At 41.6% G+C, this 26,807-nt stretch overlaps 1 protein-coding gene across 7 annotated transcripts in view; it reads right to left on the bottom strand.

Moving 5' to 3' along the window:
• The window catches only part of DZIP1 (DAZ interacting zinc finger protein 1), a 45,687-nt gene that overhangs the window by 12,970 nt on the left and 5,910 nt on the right, over positions 1-26,807 (bottom strand). For 4 of the 7 annotated variants that reach the window (XM_048493797.1, XM_048493800.1, XM_048493802.1 and 1 more), the window contains 8 exons: positions 19,517-19,601; positions 16,413-16,540; positions 15,160-15,321; positions 14,040-14,177; positions 11,487-11,549; positions 6,607-6,747; positions 6,127-6,175; positions 4,378-4,434 (listed from right to left, as the gene is read on the bottom strand). In XM_048493797.1, coding sequence (XP_048349754.1) covers positions 4,378-4,434; positions 6,127-6,175; positions 6,607-6,747; positions 11,487-11,549; positions 14,040-14,177; positions 15,160-15,321; positions 16,413-16,540; positions 19,517-19,601 — 823 coding nt within the window. The remainder of the gene's footprint in view (positions 1-4,377; positions 4,435-6,126; positions 6,176-6,606; positions 6,748-11,486; positions 11,550-14,039; positions 14,178-15,159; positions 15,322-16,412; positions 16,541-19,516; positions 19,602-26,807) is intronic. The other 3 variants (XM_048493799.1, XM_048493803.1, XM_048493801.1) reach the window with 2 other exon arrangements.

The raw sequence follows: 26,807 nt of genomic DNA, 5'->3' as shown, positions 1-26,807 counted from the left end.
TAGATGTTTAGGACTGGCATAAGGAAGTCACAGAACACCAGGGGTGGGACAAGGGGGAACTGTGCCTGGGGTATGTGCGCACGCATGCACGCACCCTGTGCCCCTGCCACAGCACTTCCGGCCCCTGCCCCGGAACACCCCCGGAACACCCTTGCTGTGATGTGCGCCTGGGGCATCGCCCCCCCTTCCCATTGGCACTACGCCACTGCAGAACACAACTGAGTGGATCAGAACACAACTGAGTGACACTTTCCCTACAGCCTCCATGTGCATAGAAAGACAGCCAGCATGATGTAGAGGTTAAAGTGTCGGACTAAGATCTGGAAAACCCAGGTCAAAATCCTACTCTTCCATGGAAGCTTTGCTGGGTGACCTTGGGCCAGTCACACACTCATTCTCACCCTAACCCACCTCACAGTGTTGTTGTGAGGATTAAACGGAGGAGAGAAGAATGATACAAGCCACTTTGGGATGCAAAGCAGGATATAAATAAAGTAAATAAATAAAAAGTGTAAAGTTAATGGATGTTCCATGGGGAGGAGAATGTGTGCAAGCCAAAATCCCATTCCTACTTTCAAAGCACCCTAACAAAAATGTGGAAGAAATATCATTCAAATGTAATTTATGATCACTTCATATCATCACAGTTAATTAATACCATCGCTCCTTTCTATTCAACAACACATGTTGCCAATAAAGGTTTGTCTAGGTTTTATGCCAACGCTCTACAAATTGTTCTCAAGTCTAGTTAGTTATGACTTCATTAAGTCCAGCTGATTTCAACAGAAATTAGGCATGACCAATTTTCTCCAGATTAGAGCCAAAATTAAATTTTCCACTGATTTAATACACACAAGATGATGCCTTATGCTTATAATGAGGTGCAATTTAGGGTCAAAGTAGACATCATGTGTGATCCAGTGGATCCAAGGCATTTCTTTACCCATAAGCATTACTATAACTGTGAATGTTTCAACTTGCTTATTTACTGAAGAAGCAACACAAGTCTTATTGGACTCATACATTCTGTTGCTAGAAAGGAGGTGTTAGGTTTCCCCTTTAAGGAACAATTTTAAAACTAATTATAAAAAAGGCCAGCAGGGTGGAACAAAGTAGGGAAAGAGAAAGAAAGAAAGAAAAAGAAAGACCAAATAGACCTGTAGAGATAAATAAAAATAAATAAGCACCAGCAAAATCATCCAAAATGAATACCCAATTATAGTTTCAATCATTAAACCCAGACTCCCCTTTTCTTTTAAAAACTGAAAAAGGACAGTTCTTTTGTGTATACTTTGAATGATTACCAGCAATCACAAATCCTTACACTAGAAAGAAGGGGGGGAAACAGTAACGTACAGTACAAATGTGGATTTAAATTTAATGACCACTTTCCTTCACCTGTCAAAAACCCAGGAACTAGAAAAGATAAAACAGTGATTGGTGAAAGCACAGAGAATATTCTTCTCATCTTTGCCCTTTCAAAGCTAAGTGATGGGCTTAGTGGAGCTGACAGCTATCACAGGATACAACAGCCTCTAGTGAAAGATCTGCACGGCCAGCAGTGTTCATCTGTGAGATGCCAGAGGCAGCGGTCATTTCGAAAAACAGGACTGTGATTTCCATGCAATAAACGTGGCCTTGTTAATTGGCAGAATCAACATATGGGCTTCCCTAGTAATTAATGTATTCCTTTCCCACTAGGCCATCATGCATTTGAATGTGCCAAACCCCCTGCCCCAGCTATTTTGGATGAAGCCTAAAGGTTGAAAACTGAAAAGCTGAAAACTTTTTCAGGGTAGGGTATTTTTGTTCTTTAGCTTTCCATATTTTCCATGGGCCACATAAGAGCATGGGGAGGGGGGATTAAAAACAAATTTAAAGGCAATTTGCAAGGCTGGTAATTGGTCTCCCTCCTCCCCAAAATGGTGCTCTGCTGGGCTTCCAGGTGGGTTCTGCTGGACTGCCAAAGGTGCCCTCCTGCTACCAGAGCAATCCTCGGTTGCCCTTTTCCTGCCCTTTGGCTGGGAGAGGCATTTTGAAGGGACGTGGAGAACTCATGGGAGTTTTCCTATTTGGCCAATGGCTGTAATACATTTTGCACTGCAGTTTTGCTAGGCTACTGGACTGCTGCCGTCCTAATGTGGACTGCAACAATCTATAGAGAAAGGAGTATGGAAATGGAGGTAAAAAGTTAGAACAGTCAAAAGGATTTCAGGTTAGGAACGTTGTTCTGTGGCCAATCACAGAATATATTTTTTTGCATGGATTGCTTTCATATTTTTCTATGCCTGGCAGCAGAGCATAAAAAGAAGGTCTGATTCCAGCAGACCTCATTCTAGACAGAAGCTTGAAAGAGTTCAGTGCAAAGCTTGACTTTAGCTGCTCCTCCCTCTGAGTGTTCTGGTGCTTTGACTGCTGTATCCCCTCAGATAGAAGTGGCAGAGAAGTTTCCCAATTTGATTGACAGTCCCCTTCCCAATTCCTGATGCCATTCAGAATTCATCAGCACCCAAAAGCCTCCACTGAACCCTAGTAGCTGTGTGGCACCGGGGGATGTTAGAGGTAATGCTCGGCTCACTACGGCCATGGCCAGCCACCCCAAACCAAAATTGCCTACTGAGAATAATGAAGCTGCACCAAAACTGCTCTTCATCTTGTCACAGAGGAAAAGAATGCGGTAGGATAGGGACCAGTGTGTCAACAGAAACCAGCAGAATCCACAGGAGTGCCACAAATGATGAAGCTAATCAAGATAGGTTTCCGCCTTACGTTCTTTTTTGCAAGGATGAGAAGTGGGAAAAGAAGAGCCAATGATAAAAGGCAACCAAGGCGCCAAAGGTTCAACCTCTGAGACTGTGATGGTGTGCGAGACAGCAGAGAAAGGATTATCAGGGTCACACAGCACCGCCTCCCTCTCATGTTCTGAGACCTACCTTCCTTGGGAAAATGAAGGCATCTTTGTTGCCAGTGTGCCTGGGTTTTGCTGGGCAACTGCACATTAGATTGGCTTGTGCCTTTGCCCAGGCTGGCAAAAATGCTCCCACAACTTCAGCTACCTGGCACTGTTTGGATTCTGTTAGAATTGACCTGACAAGAGCATGCCTGAGTTTTGCTCGGCACCTGCATGTTGGATTGGCTTGCAGCTTTGTCTGAGCTGGCAAAAGTGCCCCATTTTGATTTTCTTGCCTTGTGTTTGTAGTTTTTTAAACACTGGTTCTGTAAGTCTTCACAATGCATTGGTTTGTGGTTCCACTTGATTGGTTTCTGGTTCGGTTCTGTTGGGCTTGTGCTGGTTCTTTGGGTGAAAGGCACTGACCTGTCGTGGTTGCTCATAGGCATGCCTTTTTCTTTTCTCCTGGAGGAAAAAAGGCTGATTCTTCCTCCACTAGAGACAATGAGGGCCTGGGAAAATGCTTTGCTGCAATTGCATTTAAGAGGAAATCTTTGCGGACCTCAGGAGGGGGCTGCTTTTCAAGGTAGAGGCACTAAATTAGCAGCACAGCTGCTGGTGACTCCTCAGAAACTCACAAATTTGATGAAAGTTGGGACAGAGGGTCCAATTTGATGGGCACCCAAATGGAGGAAAACTGGGTACCCATAGCACTGGACTCGCTGTCCCAAACTTCACTAAACTTGTCAGTTCTTCTGAGGAGAGTCACCAGCAGCTGCGTCAAGAATTTGGTGCCTTTACATTAAAAATCACCCCCCCTCAGAGACCCCCCCCAAAATTCCCCATAGACTTTTATCAGCCAAAAAAAATTCGGTATCTGGGAAAAAACCCAAAACTTCCCATTTACCAATATGGGCACCTGGCTTTTCTGAAAATGTTTGGGGCTATAAACCTAAATCCGAAAAAAACCCCAAATGGTGCATACCCCTATTTCCCACATCTTTAATATGTTCAGAGATTTTGAGATAAAACTGAACTTAATGTGGTTGTATACACTATTTTACAATTCCATTACTATAAGCTTTATTCAGGGTGGGCCCTGTTATTGGCAGACTGAGGTGGCTGTTTTGGGATTAAAGTGGCCTCAAATATTGTTAATATGTTTATCATAGCATTCATGTTGCTGGGGGCAATAGTTTGGATTTTTTGAATTATTTTGACCCAGTCCTGTTTATTTTAGTACAGGAGAACTTTATAAAGCCTTGTTCCATTAAAAAGTTTTGACTGGTGGTAGAATGAATTACACTTCAGAAAGAAAATGCCAAAATGTTAAATTTACATCTGACCCCTGATGCTGATCTGATCAATACCTTTAAGAAGAATCTAGTTCAAACATTCTTGCTCTGTTAATTCAATTTAGCTGTGACTTATGGTCATCTCAGGGGACACTGATCATTAAAGATTGCTTGTCTGTAGAAGAAACTCACCATGCACAGATGGCAGACTCGATTTAGCTGGGACAACATTCTGAGCTGAAGCTTTTGCTGGAAAAGGTAAGGGGAAAGACAGAAGCTATAGATCTGTGTACTTGCAAGTATCCTTCTCAGTGCAATTACAAAAAATAAGAGCTATTTCCCTACAGCATATTCAGGAATTACTAATTGGAAAATAATGAAGTCGATCCAGATACCATTTAAGTAGCCTTCCCCCAATGTAGGGAGGCTTCTTCCAACAGAAGAGCCACTTAAATTGGAGAAAAACTTAAAACGTGAACAAAAAGGAAATGTCTGAGCATCTGCCACAATGTCACTGTTGTGTAGGGCCAACCCTCCCCCCCCCCCCACAGCATCCTCATGGGGGTCTCAATGGGCCTTGGATTAGAGATGAGTTAACAGCACCTTACGTGCTTCTCTTTTCTGCTGCCCTTCCACATAGTTGATTAGCAGACAGGAGAACTAGCTTGTCTTCCCAGGCCTGAGTCCCTGGCCCATAAGAAGGTGATTCTCCAGAGCATGCCCGCACCTTCTTCTCCTGCCTCCCTAAGGGTCACCACTCCCTCTTGATTGATCGACAGGAGCTACTGCCAATCTGGTGTGAATAGGCCAGGGTGGCCTTCAGCCTCACCCTCCATCTCTCTTAAAAGGCTGTCCTTTCTTCCTCCAGACAGCTGGTACCAGAGCATTAAAACACAGGGCCACCCCAAACATTGGCTTTTACTCCCTCACCTGGCCCTGCAGGGTTAGATGTGTCACTGGCCCCTTGAACAGAACTGCTTCAATAGGCCCACCACCTGGAGAGCAGACTGCCCTGCTGATGACCATTAAGTTCTGGTTATGTTTGCTCTTTAGGTCTGACCGTACCAGCCTGATCTCCCACATGCTCACAGAATATAATTCAGATTGAAGAAAAAATTAAAGCAATAGGAAAACCTCTGAACTCATTAATCATGACATCTGAAACATCAGCATTTGAAATAATAAAATGGAGATTGCTGGATATAGAACTACAGGAACTTATAGGTGCTGCTCGGAAAATCTACCAAGCCTGAGGATCTTCCCAAGCCAAGGGTCTCTAGCCATATATTTTTATTATTTTTCTGTTCCACAGCAGGGTAGAGCTCACGAGCTGCTAGCCAGATTTAATGCTGTACCTTCAGCTGTACTATATGGAAGATTTTTTTTAAAGTCCCTTATTTTGTTAGGCTTTGCCCTTGTGGGCATAAATGCATAGAATCGATTCCATATGTCCTTTTTTTACTGTCTTCACTATGCTAACATCCAGGTAAAATATCTGAATCCCCACCTCTATGAGGAAGGGACAAACCAACAAAGCCAGGATGCTATTTCTGTTGGCCAATCAGAACCCAATCACAGTCGAATTGGTTGCAAAGTTCTTGCCGCATGCTGTGAGACGCCACCAATCTAGCCTGCCCATGTTCTGATATCTGAGACTGTTGTAAATATTTTATGCTCTTTATCTTAACGTAATTTTGTATTTTGATTATATGCCAATAAAAGGCTGCTGTTGTTGTTGACTGGCAGAGGTGGAGCTGAATTCGGGTGAACGCAGGCAACTGCCAGGCAGGCTTCTCTAGCTGGCCCTCTCTCCTTGACCTCTGACAAGTACAGGGTTGATGATAAAGTATTTTAATAGATGGGTTAAAATTAGGATATACACCACTGTCCATCAAGCAGGTAAGAGCAACGTTTCCTCCCTTGCTTCTAACCTCTACTTACCATCAAACAGCTTGATGCTTTCTATTGACTTGGTAGCCAATTTTTGTATCTGAAATATAAAAACAGTGAAGAGTAGACACAAATTTAGGAACATGAACTTGTCAACCTGCCCAAGATATGGGAGATCAGTGAGCGGATTTCCCAACCTATGTTTATGGGGAACTGTAAGGAGCCCCACATGGATTGAGATCCTGGCACAGATGGAAGAAGGGAGATGACCATCACCAAAATGCTTCTTCCCAGAAGAAATCAACATGCACACACCCCAATTGCTATTAGCTCTTGTACTGAGGAAAGTCAGGTACAACATTTAAAACTAACATCACCTGTGGGAGGGGGGAGGGGGATCTGTACCAGGTGAATGGCATGGATAGTGGCTGCTTCTGAAAACTCCAAATTGTTGGGCTGACAGGTGGGCTCCTAGAAGTGCACTAGACCACGCCCCTCCTCTGGCCCAGGGGTCTTAGGTACATGACAGACCTGGTGTTTCTGTGTGATAATAAGATCATTCTGCTCTTGAAGCCTCTGCCCCAGTTCTTCTATCCTCTTCTTATAGAAGGCATTGCTTGCATTCAAGTCCTCAGTCAATGATGCCTTGAGCTTCTCAATTTGAGACAGAAGCTGCATGAAAAAAATACAAATCCAAGAAAAGCAAAGTGTTGTTCTAAGTGTCCCTGGAAACAGGCCAATGTTATGCTTCTTTTTTTTCCCTAAACAGTTCCAATCCTTGCTGGACTTCCCCATGTTTGTTTGGGATCAATGCAGCTTCCCCAGCAGAAAAAGCCCTATTATCATGGCATCCAAGGAAATGTTTTTGCTGCCTCCATCTGTACCATAGAATCCATCATTTCCCACTGGCAGTAGTATCAATGTATTGATATATTGTTATGTTCCTTTGAAATATGTTTAATATGTTTTGTTCCCCACCACCGCCGCCCCCCCCCCCCCGGCAGGCTTTTGGTAAAGAGAACTAGAGGTCGTAGGACGGGGGGAAAGGGGCACATATGCTGCAGGACACTGATCCATGTAGGCAGAAATTCTCCGTGCAGATTCTGTAGATTTGGAAACACCCACAAGCAACATGTCACGGCAATGGCACAAAATCGGAGCAGGAGAATGCATTTTGCAAAGTAATGTGTTACTCCTACACTGAGCCAGAAAAAGCTGTTGAGGCAGGGACAACAGAAGTGTGAAATACATGCCACTTGCCCCGCATGATGTGTAATTGGCCTGACTGTTACAGAGAAGAAAAATAGTAAAATAGTTAATATGCTGCTAATTTAAAGGGAAAACAGATAGTGAGAACCATGGTACTGAATGAGGCCTTAGACAGCATCCTAAAGTTTCCCCTTACAAAATAACCCACAAGTAATTATCAGCAGAGTAGAGCGGAACTACCCATAGCAGACAAGGAGGTCTAGTAGTCCAACTGCATACACTCAGCAGCCCACCTTCTGGGAATAAGACACTTCACACAAGATGTTCTTTCCACAGGAAGGCTTTACTTGATAGTTGCATTATAACACTATGCAAAGTTCTTAAGCTACACAGGACCAAGCAGATCAGTAAGATTGAACTAAGAACTAAGAAACTAAGACTAGGATACATACAGAGTTCTATACACAGCTTTATAATGTTCAAGCTAGTACTTTGCCAAATAACAGTCTTCCATAGGAACAGAGTCACAGTCTCTTGCACCAATCACATTAAAGGTCGACTATCACAAGTTGCTCCAGACTCTCTGGCTGCGGCTCTGTTGCTGACCCAGCTAACTGCTGCCTAGGAGATGAACCCTCTTTTTTTCACATACCATAACAGTAATTCTCATGTGTCTCTGAATTTGCAAGGAGACAGAAATAAATTAGCAGGCAACCGTCTCTGTGAAACATAGACTTTTGCCTTGTTATTTGATTGTGAGACAGACTGGCTTGTATGCTGGTGACCATCGCCTGAAATCACCATGAAGATGCACATCAAAGCCATTGTGACATTCAAAGTCCTCATGTAAGGAAATTCCCCACTGACATCCTAGACTGCTAAAAGGCCACAGAAATAGAAAAAAGAAACCTCAACACAGATGAGTCTCTATGATAAAACGTTCATATGTGGAACAAAACTTGGAAAAGCTATACCAGAAAAGGTAGGCAAGTAGATGCCTAGTGCTTATTCTAACATCAGAAAATCCCAAGATAGCTGCCTTATGAAAGCTTAATTTTATTAGCTGCCTGAAGCGCACCAACAAAAGGTGATATAAACTAAAATGCATAATTAAACATAAAAGTGAAGAAAGGATCAGGGAGCTGGAAGATGCAGGGGAAAAACAAAAGAAAATCTAAAAAGAATTGGGGAGAAATAAACACTGATAAATGCATGAAGGAATTCTATATAATTAGACAAAAGAGATTATGGTTTGAAGAAGCACAGAACAGCCGAAGCATATTTAAAAGAAATAAAATCCCACAGAAGAGCTGCAACTATGTAGTAACTGCATTGTCTACCTCATCCCTTATAAAGTGTATCATGGCTATCTTGAGCTGGCATCCTCTGGTCAAGATACTGAAGTTAACCCTGGATCAGGCCCCACCAAGTTTCCAGAATTTGCCCATTGTCACCCCGAGCATCCTATCTCACACAATAGTCAACCAGTCTCCATGGACAGCCACAACAAAACAGTTCAGAGACCAAGGCCTTCCCTGATGCTGCCTTCTGGTCTGATTGCCTCTGAACATGGAGATACTCTTTAGTCACCATAGTGTGAGATTGGGGAACCAACATCTAAAAATTGTATTTGATATCTTAAAAAGATGGATTAATAAGAATCAAATGATTCAAGACCAAGCTTGTCAGCTTGTCAGAAGTTACGTAGCAGTTATGCAGGCAAGAAAAGATTAAATCTATAAGGTAGATGGTCACTACGGGCCAAAGATATGACAGAAGTCATATTTTATAGACTTATTTTTCAAAACTAGCTATATGGGATGCGTGAAATAAATAAACGTGAAACGTGAAAAATACGTGAAATAAACATAGCAATAAAGAAATCAAATGTTAGAAAATAATTTGATTAGTTAATTGAAAATGTGTTTTTCTATATTTTAATGAACACTGAAATAATGAGAGATTTATATCTACTTGTATTCTACTATAATTCTATTCTACGAGAACAGGGGTAGGGAACCTGCGGCTCTCCAGATGTTCAGGAACTACAATTCCCATCAGCCCCTACCAGCATGGCCAATTGCCCATGCTGACAGAGGCTGATGGGAATTGTAGTTCCTGAACATCTGGAGAGCCGCAGGTTCCCTACCCCTGTACTAGAATCACATAGTATATTTGTCAAAATCATTTTTAACTTTTTAAAGTGAATTAGGGTATGTGAAATCTTTCATCCTGTGAAAGGGAACTAACCCACCCTTAGGAATGTTGGAAACTGATTTGGAAAACCAGAAAGACATATTTCAGTTTATTGCTACCCCTTGCATACGGGCAGGGTAGAGAGAAAGGGACATGCAGTTTTTGTTGACACGAGTTGACAACATAGGCGCGTTTGAGCAAACACAGAGTGCGTCAATAACCACTGGAGCCAGGGAGTTCACTCAAAGAAAGGATGTATTGGCATTGGAACACTATATACTGTTTAAACAGACAGAGCCTTCGGCTTAGGTCCTGTCCCCAGCAAGGAACATGTTTAAGCTCCTGACATTTGTGTCACAAGAAAGGATCAGACAAGCCAATTTGATTTTAATATGAAGGACGAAAGCAAGTATGAAAAAATAATCATATGGGTTATGTATATGCAGGTATGATTATGAATTATGATGTATGTATTCTTGGAAACTATAAAAGATGAGGTCTTTTGTATAGTGAGTGTGACTCTACTTTAGAGCTCACCCTGTCAGATACCTAATTCTGCACAGTAAAAACCTATCTTTCTATTTTAAAGCTTGATTCTTGGGTTTCTTTCCTTGACAGTCTTTATAAAACACAGATGCGCAGGACCATATACTGGGGAGTGGCCTGATAATAGCTAGTAGCCACTGATAGACCTATCCTCTATGAATCTACCAAGTCTCCTTTCAAAACTGTCTATGCCTGTGGGCATCACTACATCCTCCAGTAGCAAATTCTGTCACTTGTTCCATCACTCAAACCCCATCATTTAATTATTCATAGTGTAAAGCAGCATTTCATTTTGCCCATCCTTAATCTACTGCCCATCAACATTGCTGGATGAGCTTCAGTTCTAGTAGTTTGGAAAAGGGGAGGGGGGGAGTTCTCTTTGTCAATTCTCTCTACGCTGTGCATAATTCAATAAATCTCTATCACATGTTCCTCTTAGCTATCTCTTTTCTAAATGGAAAAGTCCCAGACTTTTCATCCTGTCCTCACAGGAAAATCCCTCTTAATCATCTTGGTTGTCCTGTACTTTGCCAACTCTGCAACTGTCCTTTTTGAGATATGATGAGCAAAACTGTAAAAGCAGCCATACCCTAGGTCTACACAGGGGCATTATAATATTGGCTGTTTTATTTTCAGTCCCTTTTCTCGTAATCCCCAGCATAGAATTTCTCTTTTTCACTGATGTGGCAGACTGGGTTGACATTTCATTAAACTATCCCCAACAACCCCAAAGTCGCTTGATTACAGGGCAATTTCCCACTGGCGATTAATCGTGGGATAGTCATCCGAAATATCCAGGTTTCCTCGAGATCTCCTCAAAGTCGAACCACGGAACACAGATCAGTCCCATTTCTGGCGCTCTTCCCCCCTTGTCCCGGGATTTTCCTGGACCTGCTTGTATATGCACCTTTTTGAAAAAACACTCCAATGGGAGCTAATAGGAGATGGGGCTACACATTTGAGGGTCCATAACTTTGGCCCCCATGAACCAAACTTCACCAAGAGAGTCTCCTATTGATATCACCCATGCTTTGTGAAGTTTGGTCCATGGGGTCCAAAGCTATGGATTCCCAAAGGAGGTGCCCCCATCCCCCATTGTTTCCAATGGGAGCTAATAGGAGATGGAGACTACACATTTGAGGGTCCATAACTTTGGCCCCTATGAACCAAACTTCACCAAAACTGGGTAGTATCATCAGGAGGGTTTCCTAAAGATTCTCTGAAATTTCGGTGCTGCTAGCTTAACAATTGCACCCCTGACATCACGCACCTCCCACCCACCCCCCACCCCCCGGGGCAGGCCTAGATGTCTTCACTAGAAACATGCTGCAGTGAGGATATTGGAACCTGGATGAAAAGGTGCTGATTATTTTGAAACTTGGTTGTATCTAGATTAAATTTTCAGTGGAAATTCGGCCACAGACAGCTTTGTATATAACAAGTTTAATGTGTAACTTTACCTGGTGTTTTTCATTCTCATGTTCCTCTTGAAGATTCTGTACTTTAGAAGCCCATTTAGTTTCCTGTGTAAAACACAGAACGTTCTGTTCAACCATTTTGAAATGTTTATTTTATATTTAATTTAATTCAATTAAATAAAATATAGCATGAAGACTTACGAGCATGACCTCATGAGCATACCATTAAGGGGAAGGGAAATCCATTCCCTCAGCTTCACCCCACCCTGCCTAAATATGCTTTTTCTTCCCCCTTCTCAGATTACCTGGTCATGAGCCACCCACCTCTATACACAGAGCAGAGCATTTTCTTCTTCCACCCCTAACTTGCCCATATTTTCTTCCCAACCAGCCTGGACTTGTGTCCCCCACCATTAAGTTGATCCTTATTCTTAAAACAACCCCTCTTTGTTTTATTTCCACAATATCTGTACAAGAACAGACATGGCAGGTGACCGGGGTGGGGGTGGGGGTGGGGTTAACTTTATTTAGACTTACGTATCAGATCTTTCTACCTACCTAAGGATATGGTCATTTCATGGGTACTGGTAGACTAATACAGGCATTTTAAGTTTAACAGCCCACTATTCAAGTAAACTACATGTTCTGCTCCCCCTAACTAGCAAGTGTGAAATGTTTCCAAGCTAGTCAGGCTATGGGGGTAGGAAGATTGACACCCCCCACCCACCCCCAGTGTGCTTATATTCCCCAAGTTGGTTTTGGCTCTGGGCAAGTGTTCCAGATCCTAGTGAGAGAAACTACACCTATGAAACATGAAACTACACCATATGAAACATATGGTGGAGTAGTGAGTGTTTGGCATATGGGAGAATATTCTTTATGATATCAAGCGCATCAGCCAAGGTCAGGTTGGGAGACAACAAGCAGAAGCCACAGCACAAGGTCAGGTTGGATCAGGAGGCTCAGCATACAGCAAAGTCAGTCGTACGGACACATCGTAAAGACATCACTGCCACATGTCAACTCTTCCCTTGGCCTCTTTTAAGTCAGATGCTCACCTGGCAGCTGGAGGTGCTGCACACTTAGCTCGTGTATCAGTGAGTGCTAAGTCTCCTCTCCTGCACGGCACAGCACAGCTTTCTCTTGCGCCACTTGTCTGACTCAGGAGAAGTGGGAGGAGGCATGTAAGTGTTGGGTCCCCTGCATCTGATCTGGTGCTGGGGGGCGGGGGCTTCGGTGCTTGTGCCTGGCTGAGATTCTGAGTGTGGTCCTGCATGAACTGCCTCATCCTCCTCTGGTACCTCTGATGCTGGCTGAGGAGAGGGTATGATGCCAGTGCTTAATTCCTCATCTGAGGAGTCCTCAGGGTCCCCTGGCATAGCTAAGCCTGGCTGAGCCATGACATATGACTACCTAGTGCCATCCTATGGCCTGCTGCATCAGAAAGCAATCAGCTTGAGTAGTGCATAATTACAGCTATGCTGGCATAACATTGTGATTTGTTAAACTGTACTAGTATTATTATAACACATCAGTGTAGCCAAATAGCATAGAGGGCATTCACAGCACCCATCTCCATCTAAACACCCACTTATGCTGCTTTAGCAATACAGTCAGTTCAAACGAGTTATCTGAAACTAAACAATCAATAGTTATAATAATTTAGGCTGTTTGGCTTGCCTGGGGGGTGGCAAGGGAAGGGTAGGGTAGTTGGAAGGGAACATTTTCTTGTACAAACTGCCAAATTTGTGGAAGGTAATACTGTACTTTGCTCCTGGCCTCAGGTAGACCACAGTTATTCCTTCCACGTCACAATTTTCCCCATTGCAGTTTTGATATATCGTGGGTCAGCATAAGAAACTGCATGGGAATTTGAGGGGAGTTTTATATAATATTGACACATTTTATCTTTCAATACCATAAATATACACAATTTCTTTTTTAAAGTCAAAACAAAAAAGAAAAAATCAGACTTCTTCTCTGGTACAAAGGGAGGGCTAAAATGTAAATAGATTTCCAGAGTGTGGGGGACGTCGTACCCCTAACCCCAGCCATGTGGACGGGATAACTGTGATTCAATTTTGGGTGCACAGAGTATATGTAACCTGTAGATCCTGCCTTTAAGGCACATGTGATCAGACATAATATGCCTGCCACAGCCTCTGCACAAAACTTCTGATGTTTGAGTTTACTCTGGAAAAAGTCACAATGATGTGATGCAACATGACAGTACTGCACAAAATTGTTATATTCTGCAATCTATCTTCCTTTTGTTTAGCTACACTATGCTTCATTGTCCTAAGTGGATATATATCAATTCGCAAAGGCTTTATCTTATTATTAGGCATCATTCTTTTTCTATGGTATGTTTTACAGTTCTAACACAACATAAAATATAAACACAATCATGGGGTGAGGCGTGCATTTACAATGACTCTAAAGCACTTGTTTCTAAGCTTGGGACTCTGGAATTGGGGCTTCTTGCCTTGAGACAAAGATCACCTCAGGGATCCAGCATCTGCGTGTTATAATACCCTCTCTTGTATAAACAGGAACAAAGGTAATCATTGCTCATTGACTTCAGTCACAAATTACCTGTCTTTCAAGAAGTTGAATTACATTCTGGTCGTCGGCAGCATTCCGAGGTTTCTCTTCTGTAGATTCATAACTGTCTTTTAATGTGCCTAAATTGGATTTCAAGTGTTTGTTGGACTGCTGTAATTCTATCAGATGCTAAGAGTAAAGGGGAAAAAAATGATAATCCCGATACATACTGCACAAAAGCACTACAGAATGGAAACCTCTTTTAAATATTGTTATGAGGTTTTTTAAAGGTTTCAAGTAACATTGTAATCTGCCTTTGGTCCTTTTTAGAGAAAGATGAGCCAAAAATATTGCAAGTAGATAGATGAATGAGCGAACATAATTAGCATATTCTGCTACAAAAATGCTTCTAATGAGCAAAATATTTATTACAAACTTGCCTGGGATTAAGACATGGAATTCTGATGAGCGTAAGGTAATTTTTCTTATGACTGACCAGGACATGGATATAATAGACTCAGTTGCTAAGTTCTTGCAGCAGGCAATGAGATGTCGACAATATAACTTTCTTTATGCCTAAACCTTGAATTTTATTGATCAGGTTTTATTCTACTAATACCATTTTCTTGGAGCCTCTTTATATGCTAATAAAGGTCTTAAATTGAATTTGATTTGATAGTCTGAGTCAGTAAAAGCAGCTTCATGTGTGAGGCAGGGTTCCAAAATGGCTGGAGAGAAGCGTGAAGGGAACATGTCATAGGACCGAAGCCTTCTGCCCACCGTTTTGAGGTAGACAAGGAATAAATGCAGCCATCTTCTCACAACTCCTGAAATGTTTGGTACTGATTTCTAAAAAGGTCTCCATGCAAGCAAGCCAGCATCTTGAGCAAAGAGAAGGACCATGAATAAGCCACTAAACATGCATACAAAGACCCACATCCACTTAGGAATAAGCCAAGTAGAAAGCTTGATCCGTAAATGTTTGACCCCTAACTAAAACAGGAAGGGCGTACAGATTTAGGAGCTGTAGCATATTTCGTCTTTGCTACATAAAACCATACCAAGAATTTTACAAAACTTTAGCTCAAAGAAACCAACATTTACATTTCATGAGGTTACATTTGGCGCTCCCAAGTATTGATGGTTGAAACTTTGAATTCCAAATACTTACGTTTTCTAATTCTGTATTCTTTGAAGTTAGCTCTTTAAACTCCTTCATAAACATCTCTTTTACTTTCTCTAGCTCAGTAGACAGTTTTTCTTTTTCCTCCTCTTTCCATTTGTGGAACAAGTGCCGAATCTCCTCTTCTTTTGACCTGTGCTCCTCGTGTTCCTGAAATAATTCAAGTTATGCTGAGGATTCTGCCAAAGAGGCAACAAATGCAACAGTTTGAACCAGTACAAAGTTAGCAGCCCAGTTCTCCCCTGAGAACTTACATTTTGTCCTCTGGTGGACCCTCCGTTGGCTTTTAAGCAGATTCTTTTCCACTGAAATAACTTATTTTGGACTCCCCTTTCTATAATATTTGTCTCCTGAGAGCTTTGCTCAACAATGGAAGCCCGTGAAAGCGCTTTTTAAAATAAGGCCTGCTTGCTGGTGCAGCAAGACTGCTATTCAGCCATGCTGAGCGACCTTCTTGCCTTGTCATGGACTCTACAGGCTAAGTAGTTCCTCTCAGTTTCCCTCTTTCCATTTTTTCATGTCTTCGTCTTCACTCAGCTTCTTTCCAGATCTGGGATTTCTGACTCTGATCCTGTGGTCTGACACAGACCACCTTTGTTGCTTCAGTTCTTTGATTTGTCCTCTGGAAAAAGCTAGCCTGCTTGGCCTTCCAGCCTGACCTTCACCTTTGCCAACAGAGGGAGCTGTTGGCCTGCTCCCTGATACACTGCAGGGCCACAGCAACAGATAGCCAGAGGATGATACTGCAGCCATCAACTAAGCAGGGGTCAGGATTCCTCCCAACTTTCCAAATGACAGTTCCAGCCTGACTCTTTTATTTAGGCAGTTCCGTCACTCAGGCACAGATTTGCTCTGAGGTAGCCGTCCCTACATGCCTGGCTAAATGACCACCTGTGTTTCCTTTTGGATGACTGTCAGTTTGCGCACAGAACACCAGCTCTGACAATTACAGCAAATACCTCAGGCTGCATTTACTTATCACAATTAGCCTTGCTCCTTAAATTATTCTATAGCTGAATTTGCCCTACCAAGATTATTTAAGTCTCAATCTCCTGCTCTGAATAGATGACAAATGCCACATGAGAGAAGAATGGATCAATTTTTAAAATTCAGTTCTATGCTAGTATAGTCAATAGCATTAAATATGAAATATGACTGACATGATCATAGCTCAGGCATTGAATTAAGATAATCATTGCACAGAATCCAGCAACAGAGTAGCAACCCAAAATATGCCCCACCTTAGCCAATTTGGCCATATGTGCGTGCTGCTCGGCTTCTAACTGAGACCTGGTGAGCTGTAACTGTTCCTTCAGCTTGTCAATCTCCTCCTGTACTTTATCTGTCTGTGCTTTCTTTTTCTGACCTGCTTGAAAGAAATACACGTTTAATTATCTTTTCGTTATATTTTGGGAAACCTTTCCATCACTTCCACACCAATCCCAAAAACAATAAAACCACTCCATCAGACGTCAGGGTAAGACATTTTAAAGTTCAGGGAACACCCTGGATACATGGAAAAATACAACTTCATAAATTAACAAAACGGGAAGGGGGGCATCTAAAACAGCCTGATGATGTTTGAACAAGTTCCAGGATCATTAATTCAGATCAGATAAGTGTTCATTAATGTGAGAGAAGGGAGTAAGGGAAATTAGCCTCTTAGGACTCTGATTGCTCAGAGAATCCAGGAGAGGGAGTTCTTGTAGATGAGATGAGAGATTTCAAAACTGTTCCTTTCTCCAGCTGTTCCTCCCTGGCTCCTGGCTTGTGCTTTTCCAAATTCTACTCTGCAGACTGCTTCCTTCAAAATAATATTATCCCATAAGGAGAATTTCTGCAGGGTTCATGGCAGAATATTATAAAAGCATGAAAGAGAAGATGTTTAAAGCTATATGAAGCGTTCGGTTCATAGTTCTTCCTAAACATTAACTTAAGGGAAAGAATCTCTGCGAATGAACAAAAGCAGCAATGATTTTTTTGACTTCATCAAAGGTTCTTATTAGATCATCTCCTCAGAACCATGCCAGCCAACTCCCCTCTTCCACATATAAAGTGAGTACAGATATTAATGCTAAATGAGAAATGCAATCAATTTTTCACCCAGGATAAGCCCAGCTTTTTTCCAGTTCACAATCTGCCTGACAAACAAATGTTTTATGCAGTGGAAAAAGGAGTCAGTCATCAGTCTTGTTCTGTCCTGCACTTTGGATAGGCTGCCCAACTTTTATTTATTTATTTATTTATTTAGTAAAAGATCATATACACATTAATTCATTTATTCTTTGCTTTGTACCCATGTTAGTCTGCTGCTGCCAAAATAATCAAGGCTATAGTGGCACTTTACAGACCAGCCCTCCCACAACGTGGTGCTTGTGGGTACCATGGCATCTGCCAACTCCTTTCCTAATACGCACCAAGTGTTTCTAGGAAGTGGGCAGAGCCAGGTGGGGCTTTAGACCAGCACAGCTTCTGATTGGCCACTGGAGATCTCATTGGCTAGGCAGGTTTTTAAATAGCTGCCAGAACTGTACAAGGACCTTCACTGCATGAATGAAGGTGTATCTATGAAAATATTTTAAAATATGTTCATTGTACAAGACATCCTACTAAACAAAGTTTCTACCCAAACTGTTGAAGAATTATTATTAGAGTTGTGCATGACCTCATTGCATGTCAGTTCGTGCTTGGCTCCACCCCTTTTGTGGTTGCACCTACAATTCTGTTCCAGAATTTCAAAGACACTCACAGGCTTAAACAGGTTGGGGACCTGTTCGAGGGTTCACTTTACCCGACGAACTGTCTCCTGCAATCTTGCTCTTTGCCTGATGACACCTGAAAATGGGTATCACGGGCTTCAGTGATGGAAGGGGTGGTCCATCCTTGAGCAGAATAACTGACTTTTAAAAACAGCTGGGAAGTAAGGGGAGGAGGAAGATTTATTTTAACTAAGAGCCGGTTGGGGTTTTGTTTTGTTTTTTGCTACCCAGGCCTCCATGGCTTGGAGTGTTAATTCTGTATTAGCTATCCCTTTTAAGATGTAATATATTACATGGGGAGCTGATGGTTTAATTTGGGAAATTTCTGCCAATAAATCTTTGAACTTTGGTGTTTGGAGGTGTGATTGTGTTTGCAGAAGTCCCTGTTGGCGAACCCTTTGATGAAGAAGATTAGCGGAGGAGAGACTTTTCAGCTCGTCTTCAGCAAGTGAACTGATGTGCCCCCTGACTGAGTTTCTTGGAGTGCTGGGAACGCATGAAAAGAGGGTGAGCAAGCAAGCAGTTCCATACAGGACCCCATTACAGACCTTTAACAAATACATTGCGGCATAAGCTTCATGAGCTCTGAATCCTGAGAGAGTCAACCAAAGTAAGTTTGTTAGTCACCTTAAAGAGTTGATTCAGCTATCACTTTTGCTATAAACTCCACCTCTGCAAGGCAAAAAAAAAATGAAAAATGACAGGAAATCTTATCTGCTGTGGGGGGAAATCAATCATAATTTCTTTCAGAGCTAGCAATTCTCTCCCCCACAAAAAGAAATCAATCCTCTTTAATCTAATCAGACAGCAGCTGCCATGGCGATTACTATAGGAAGGAAACAAGAAAAACAGAATGGGAGAGGAAATAATCTGAATGAAGTAAAGTTTTTTTCAGGAGCTTCTAAATCACTAGAACAAAGATTGTGGTGATTACAGGTTCAATTATGTTAGAGAAAAGAAAATTGGTGAGAGTTTGGGCAGAATACCATTAGTACCTGACTGTGGGATCCAATGTGTACTTACATCAGAGTAAGTCTCACTGACGAAAATGAGATTTCTAGTACACCTGCACAGGATTTGACTGTCAGTCAACCAGGTGCTACAAGTGAAATGTAGGCATGCCATACAAGCTGCCAAGAGGCCTGGAGAAAAAACATTCTATCCCTTTGATAGAAGTTTAACGTGCAGAATTAGACAAGCAAATCTTTTCAAAGCAGAGTGGAAAATAACATCAACTGGTAAACAGCCTCCCATTAAAGAGATGGACAGCCTCTAGTAAAGAGACAGGACATTTTTTTTCTCCAGACAGTTGACATTATTATGTGTAGGCTCACCCTATGCATAATTACTTGGAAGAAAGTTGCATGCATACAATGAGACTTACTCCTAGCTTAAGTGTGCACAGGATTGCACACTTCATTATGACTACTTTTAACTGTGTTAAGGTGATACTCTCCAAGCCTCACACCTTCTCTGACTGGTTAATACCAAGTACATTTTGTTATATTTCTTATGCTAAAAAAAAGAAAAGAAACACTGCCAAATTCTGAACTATGTATTATTTTTCTTCCAGAACTTCCGCTTACCATTATGTGATTCTTCGGAGTGGCGACGCTGTAAATGATTGTGCAGGAAGGAATAGTTCATAAAACTTTTTTCACAGAATTGACACTGCAAAATAAAAGTAAAGGTTTTTATTATTTTTTTTAAACAAACATATTGGTATATGCGATTGTAGCAGGTACGGCTAACAAAACATTTCTGCGCATTTCCTGCTAGCCTGAAGCACATCCATAATGGTATGGCTGGGCTCTTCTGCAAAAATTAGTTTACTAGAAACAGGGGAAATATTCCATGTAGATTGTTCTCCAAAACAAAATATTATAAGTGTCCAGTGAACTGAGATCTCAAATACTTTTTACCTGTACTAAACTGTTTCAGATGCATAAAAAATAAATGGGACCCATAAAAAATAAATAGGCAAAGTGATTGTACTATTTTTATGTTTTTAATTTGACAAAGAGACAAGCTCACTTATTTATTAATGCAAAAACAATGAAAAGCAAACTGGCTTAGCTTTCTTTTGTTAGACACACAAACTTGCAATCACTTGCTCTTCACCCCTAATGTATATACTTCATTGAAGGAGCCGCTAGTACTATGTTTAAGGCAAGGAGCAGGCATAGTGTGAAACACATGTAAATGGAAATTTAAGAACTTGTTCAGCAGAACCACAACCTGATTCTTAAGGCTGAATTCTCAACTCTCATCTACAATTTAACAACCTACTACTGATAGCTACTATCCAATTAAATATAAATGTCTCGTAACAGCCACTAAGAGCATAAATATTTAAGTTACATTTTTGTTGGATAAAGGCAAGAACACAAAAAGGCCTGACAGAAAGGGCTGGATGATGTGGAAATGCCAAAACACAGCAGGGATCCCTCGTCCAAATCATACCACATGACTTAACCGCATTAAATTGGCCGTAAAACATCATTATCCAACCAAGTACTCATGTTATAACTGTCACACTCCTCTGTGGTGGATGCAGGCCTCATTCCACAGGCAACTGCTTTAGAGCCTGGTAGATTAGTGCTGGCGGTGATGAGCCATGTGCTGAGCTCTTAAATCAGTTCTCTTACTTGTAAATAAACATAAATTATATACAGCAACAAAGTACTTTGACACTGAAATGGAAGGGAAGAAGTTTGGAGCTGGTCTCTTGATGCTGTCTCACATCTTGACAGAAGTCATATTTGATGAACAGTTTAATGTTTCTGGCTTCATGCATTAAATACAGAGTAAAATGAAGCTAAATTGTAGAGACTGAGTTATCAGTTAGAACATAAGGACATAAGAAATAGCCTGCTGGATCAGACCAGAGTCCATCTAGTCCAGCACTCTGCTACTCAAACTATGTCAAACTATTTATTATACTATTATACTATATTATACTATATTATACTATTATACTATTATACTATATGTCAAACTATTTATTATATATTTATTATATAATTACTGCACTTCTTTTTTCATCATTCCTATTACCCATCTCCTCCCAATTATGACTGTATGACTATAGCCTGTGCTGACATTTCATTTTATTTTATGATTTTACATTTTATGTTTTTATTACTATTGATTGCTTCCTGATTGCTTACTAGACCTATATGACAATCATTAAGTGCTGTACCTTATGATTCTTGACAAATGTATTTTCTTTTATGTACACTGAGAGCATATGCACCGGAGACAAATTCCTTGTGTGTCCAATCACACTTGGCCAATAAAGATTCTATTCTATTCTATTCTATTCTACTCGCAGTGGCCCACCAGATACCTTTGGGAGCTCACATGCAGCATGTGAAAGCAATGGCCTTCTGCTGCTGCTGCTCCTGAGCTCCTGGTCTGCTAAGGCATTTGCAATCTCAGATCAAGGAGGATCAAGATTGGTAGCATAGATCGACTTCTCCTCCATAAATCTGTCCAAGCCCCTTTTAAAGCTATCCAGGTTAGTGACCATCACTACCTCCTGGTGGTTACTAGTTTGTTTCCCTCACAAACACCCAAAGTAGGCCCAATGCCTACTTACATACAGTCAGCCAGTGGGGATGACTAAGAGAAATGTAATTAATGAAATTCTGCATGTGGTCTGTAGCAAGTTCGGGCACATGCAACTTGAATGCAACTGAAGCACAGAGAGGCGTAGCTCACCCATAGTAAAATAAACTGTGTGGTTGACGGCTTGTTTACAAACTCAGTCCAAACGGCTGGTTCTTACCCTTCATACCCTTTAACATTATGGGACCAATATCATAAGGATCATTGCTCTCACAGAAGACTGAGACCCTGTCTGTCATACTTCCATCATAAATAAAAATGTTATTGTTGTGCCTATCTATGAAATGCCTTCTCTATATCCACTCCCCTAATGCCATTATGCACCAGGTAAAAATTTAGTTATTTACTGACTTGCTAGATATTGGTAGCAGCCTGAATAATCCCAACAAAACTTGCCAAAACTTAGAAGTTAAACAGGGTAGGTTATGTTAGTACATGGGGCAGAGACCACAAGGCAGAACCAGGTTGGAAATTTCCAACACATAGGAGGTTTTGGAAATAACAATGTCTAGCAAGAAAAGGAACTGAGAAGAATCAGAAGGGAGTGGGCAAGTGGTCAGCTACATAAGACTGTGAGGCCTTTTGTGCCACCTTGTTTCTGTCCTTAGACTATCTCAGATCTAATTCCCTCCCTGTCGAAAGTCACTTCTCCCTCCTTCTCTAGTGAGAGCGGAAGCTGAAGGCCACCCTTGTCCCTTGGCTTTCCTATCTGAAATGTAGTTCTCTAGTAAACATTTAACTTTACCTTTAACCAGTGAGTCTACCGCTTCACTGCCTAACTAGCACACTGCCAACATAGGGTCATGTGGCCCAGACTCAGCTACACTGATCAAAGGAAAGTTTACATCAAGAAGACTCAGGAGAGCTAGCAGACAAAGACAAAGAAGTTAAGAAGGACAGCACCTGCATTGAGGTTCTGACATATTTTACTTACAGCCCCTGGTGTGTCAGGATGAAAGCATATTTACAAGAGAAGCTATGGAACATGATCTCATTGGACAGATCCATACAAGTGGGCCACCAAGCATTGTAGGATGAGAAAAATGACCAGGCCTGAAGTATTATAATTTCAGCTGTCTCTGATTAATTGTTTATGAGAATAGTGGATCTTGAAACAATCGAGGAAGTTTGGGTTACACTAGAGAAGGTGCTAGGAAAGAAGTCCTAAAGAGCAATAACTTGCTGCAGACAACATTATTATTTGGGTGCTGTGTGGTGTTCTAGCATGTGTGCTAGAACACGGCCATACAGCCCGGAAACCACACAGCACCCAAGTGATTCCGGCCGTGAAAGCCTTCGACAATACATTGAACATTATTATTGCTTTTTCACAATAGAGCAAAAGAGACTGGTTGACCAGTTTAAAACTGCAGGAAAATAAACAGCTGCTAATGATGTGATATTGTTATTACTGATTTCACTTACCAAGAGGTACGAACAGTTGGTCACTATAATACAGAGCAAGGAAGAACTACTTTCGACAGAAGTTATCAAAGAATTACAGGAGGAGCATATTAGCAGAGAATACCTTCAAGGTACAAATAATCTCAAACCACTGAATATATGAGATAAAAGGGAACTAAAGTTGTCATGCCTGTAGGAGAATGGGTCATTTTGCAAATGAACACCGTCAAAGAAGGTGAGATAGTGGAAGCAGGAAACAGTTATTTGCCTCTACAAAGGACCATAAAATTCAGGGGACAGCAGCTCCAGCTGTGGATAGCCAAGCTGGAACCACAGAAAACTTTCATATTAAAACCAGGAGAGATAAAATCAGACATGCTGATCATTGACAGTGGTTGTATAACCCATTTATGTGGACAGAAAAGTTTATTTGACATTTTGGATGAAAGTAAGAGATAAATGTTGTATGTAGCACAGCGAGAGTGGGGCAAGTCCTTGTTACCGGAAGGGTTTGAAAGCCAGAGGCCACTTCCGCATGGAGGCGGAAGGGCTTGGGTCGGTGTACTCCACGCCGACACGACGCCGCTGGGACCGTCCACATGGACGGTCCCAGAACCGGCTGGGACAACGGCGCCGCGGAGCACCGTCGCCCGGCCGACTCGGCTTGTCCCTGGCCCTCTGGCACTTCGCCGAGGCCTGGAGACACGCCCCCCCCAGGCCCTGCATGCCTGCCTGAGCATTCGCACTGCAGCAGCTCCAAGGAGGCATTTCCCAACAACCTCGCTCCCCGAGCGAGGTTGGGAAATGCTGGCTTCGCGCCGGTCAGGCAACACGAGGGCGGCGCGGCGGCGCAGCAGCTGCACCCCCTGTGCGAATGGCTCCCTGGGGACGGCATTTTTGCCATCCCCAGGGCACCATAAAATGCCCGTGCGGAAGCGGCCAGAGTTTAACTCAGAGTGTGCAAATTACTACATGCTCCCAGGAAGAGAAATGTGAAAGGTGTTAGCCCAAGCTTTTCAAAGCTCCAAAGCAAAAACAGAAAGCAGCATCCTCTAGAATTCATACATAGTGATATCTGCGAATTTTTCAAAGTGCAAAGCCCATCTGGGAACAAACCCAAAGCTTTAGAGATACTTAATTTTATTGGTTGCCATCCTTAGGCACCAGACATATTCTCCTAACACTCTTGGGAGAACAGCCTCTTACATTAGGGGAAGACATTGTCCCAGAGAATGACAGTGGCATTAGTGGAACAAATGTACAGGAGCCAGCCTCTTCAATGCTGCAGTTAATTGTGCTTCATGTGAATTAGCAGTTCAATTACAGTTATGGCTATGTAACTTTAACAGCTATAGTTATGTCTAAAAGTTAATCTGAGTAACTTGGTAGAAGGTGGCAATGAGGCAAAGTGCCCCTTCATAGGGTTTTCAAGGAAAGTGAAAAACAGAGGTAGTTGGCCATTGCCTGTCTGTGCATAGCAACCCTGGACTTCCTTTGTAGTATAAATACCAGTATAAATATAGTTAGGCAACCATTTATCTTTTCTTTTAGTGCTCCCACTGCTTGTATTGCTGCTTTATGATTTCCTCTGTTGGAATTGTATGACGCGGGGTGGTTGCTTTTACTATGTTACTGTTGTAAGCTGTCTTGAAGAGTTTTCATGATAAACATGGGTCATTAATATTCTAAATAAATAAAGACAGATTTCAATAGAATCAGGGCATGGACAATCAGGCTCTGGATTTTATAGTAACCAATGACTTCAATCTTGTCAACAGACAATAAGTAAATGTTTCTGGGCATATTAATACAGACAAGTAATAAGCAAACAAATGTCTTAGTAATAGCCTCTGTGTCTCTCATTGACACTGTTTTTAAGTGAACAAATAGCCTTATGAAATTCAGACTTAAAAGAAAGAGGTTGAGCAGTCCCTAAGTCAGATGTCAATATTTGTACAGAAAAACAAGTACGTAGCTGCAAGCCAAGCCATGCTATTTAAGGGCATAGGTTTACAATATCCATTAAGAGTAGTCTAAGATGTGATGGGGTTAAAGTACACAAACATAGATTAGAGCATTTCTGTGATGGAGCTAGCTGCTCCATGCATGGACATTTGTTACAGATGTCATAAGTTCACAGCATCCCATCTCAGAGAAAGGGAATGGGTTTCTTCCAGTTCGTGATTTCTGTGGATTCAGTGTGCCTGATTCCCAAAACTGGTTGGTATACCTTTTTCAGGAGAAAGATGACACCAGATTTGAGCATTCATCTGCCATTTCCTGGACTGTTCTAGGATGTCCTGCTTGGGGCCTAGTGCCTTGGGGACAGAGCTAGGAAGCCACCAGGACCCAAATGGAGCATTCTAAAACAAAGACAGTCCAGAAAATGGCAGATAAATTATCAAATCCGGTGTCATTTTTATCCTGAAAAAGGTATATCAACAGAACAAATTATTACAATGGGACATACCAAAGCTGAATGAGGAGAATGTCACATGTCCTTTATACTGAAAATCTAAAAAAAAAAAAAAAACAGAGAGAGCAGTAATGCCTAGAGGTGTAAAGGCCTGGGGGAAGGTGAAATCTCCCAAGCACTTTTTCCAAATTTTTCCATTAGAATTTGGGGCCTAATCAAGAAAATACCTATGAAATACTTTTTCTTTGAATGAGTAACGTGCTTTTAAAGACAGCCTGCATCTCTCTCTTGCTTTTAGTATTAGGCATATATGCAATTTTGATTGTAGAAAGTTTACAGTATCATCCTAAGAATACTTTTCTGGGCATCAACCCCAATTGACTAGACTTAGGATGGCCCTGTTAGGAGTGTCATTCCAAGCATGCTGACTTGTTATTCAGTGGGGCTTATTCCAGGACAATGTTCTCTGGATAGCAAAGTTAAGCAATTAGATTTTTGTATTCCACAAATACGACAACATGCCATACACTTATATACAGTGTAACCCTAAACAGAGATACACTTTTCTATGCCCATGCATAGCACTGTAATTTATAAATATAGTTTATGTTGTTTAAGGAACAAAGTACATTTGGTTGGAAAGCAAATACTACTCCCCCCGCCAAATTTCCATTTTTTACAAGACTTCTAAGTTTCCAGAACTTTGACTTGTCTAGTAATGCCTAGTGTTATCTGTGCTGCTATTATGATTGAAGTTGAGGCCTTAGTAAGGCATGAGTTGTTATGAAATCCCTGCCAATCTGTATCTTCACTGGCGAGGAAGAAGAATATACAGTAACTGATCATTCCCATTTTATGCAGCCCAGAAGGCTATACACTGGAAGTCAGCATGGTATAACTTCGATAATATAACAGTTGGACTGACATCTGGGAAACAACCACTCTTTATCAGGCAGCTCACCAAGGAACCTGGGCTAGTCATGCACTCACACCCTGACCAACCTCATAGGGCTATTGTGTGAATAATATGGGGAAAACGAGAACTACCTATGTCACCCTGAGTCACTCAGAGGAAGGATGGGATAAAACTGAACTACAGAGATATTATGGCAATGTTGAACCATATGGTCAGTTTACAAAAATCATTATGTTACAAAGCAAGAGTGTGATATAATTTCTTTCTGGTCTGTATAAACTTCAACTGAATCTCAATCCCATTACTTCTTAAAAAGGAAGTTACCTGCTTTGGGGTTGTAAAGATGGACTTTTCCTGAGGCCTCCTTTACATGTGATTTTATAAGCTTTCAGCCGATGAGCACAAAAGAGAGGAACATTTTATTTATACACCCCCTTTCTCCCCAATGGGGACTCAAAGTGGCTTACATTGTTTCCCCCCATTTTTATCCTCATAACAACTCTCTGAGGTA

The sequence above is a fragment of the Sphaerodactylus townsendi genome, linkage group LG04 (assembly GCF_021028975.2).
Source record: "Sphaerodactylus townsendi isolate TG3544 linkage group LG04, MPM_Stown_v2.3, whole genome shotgun sequence".
In the NCBI taxonomy this organism is placed as follows: domain Eukaryota; kingdom Metazoa; phylum Chordata; class Lepidosauria; order Squamata; family Sphaerodactylidae; genus Sphaerodactylus; species Sphaerodactylus townsendi.
The sequence above is the reverse complement of the archived record's forward strand: the minus strand, read 5'-3'. Positions and strand labels throughout refer to the sequence as shown.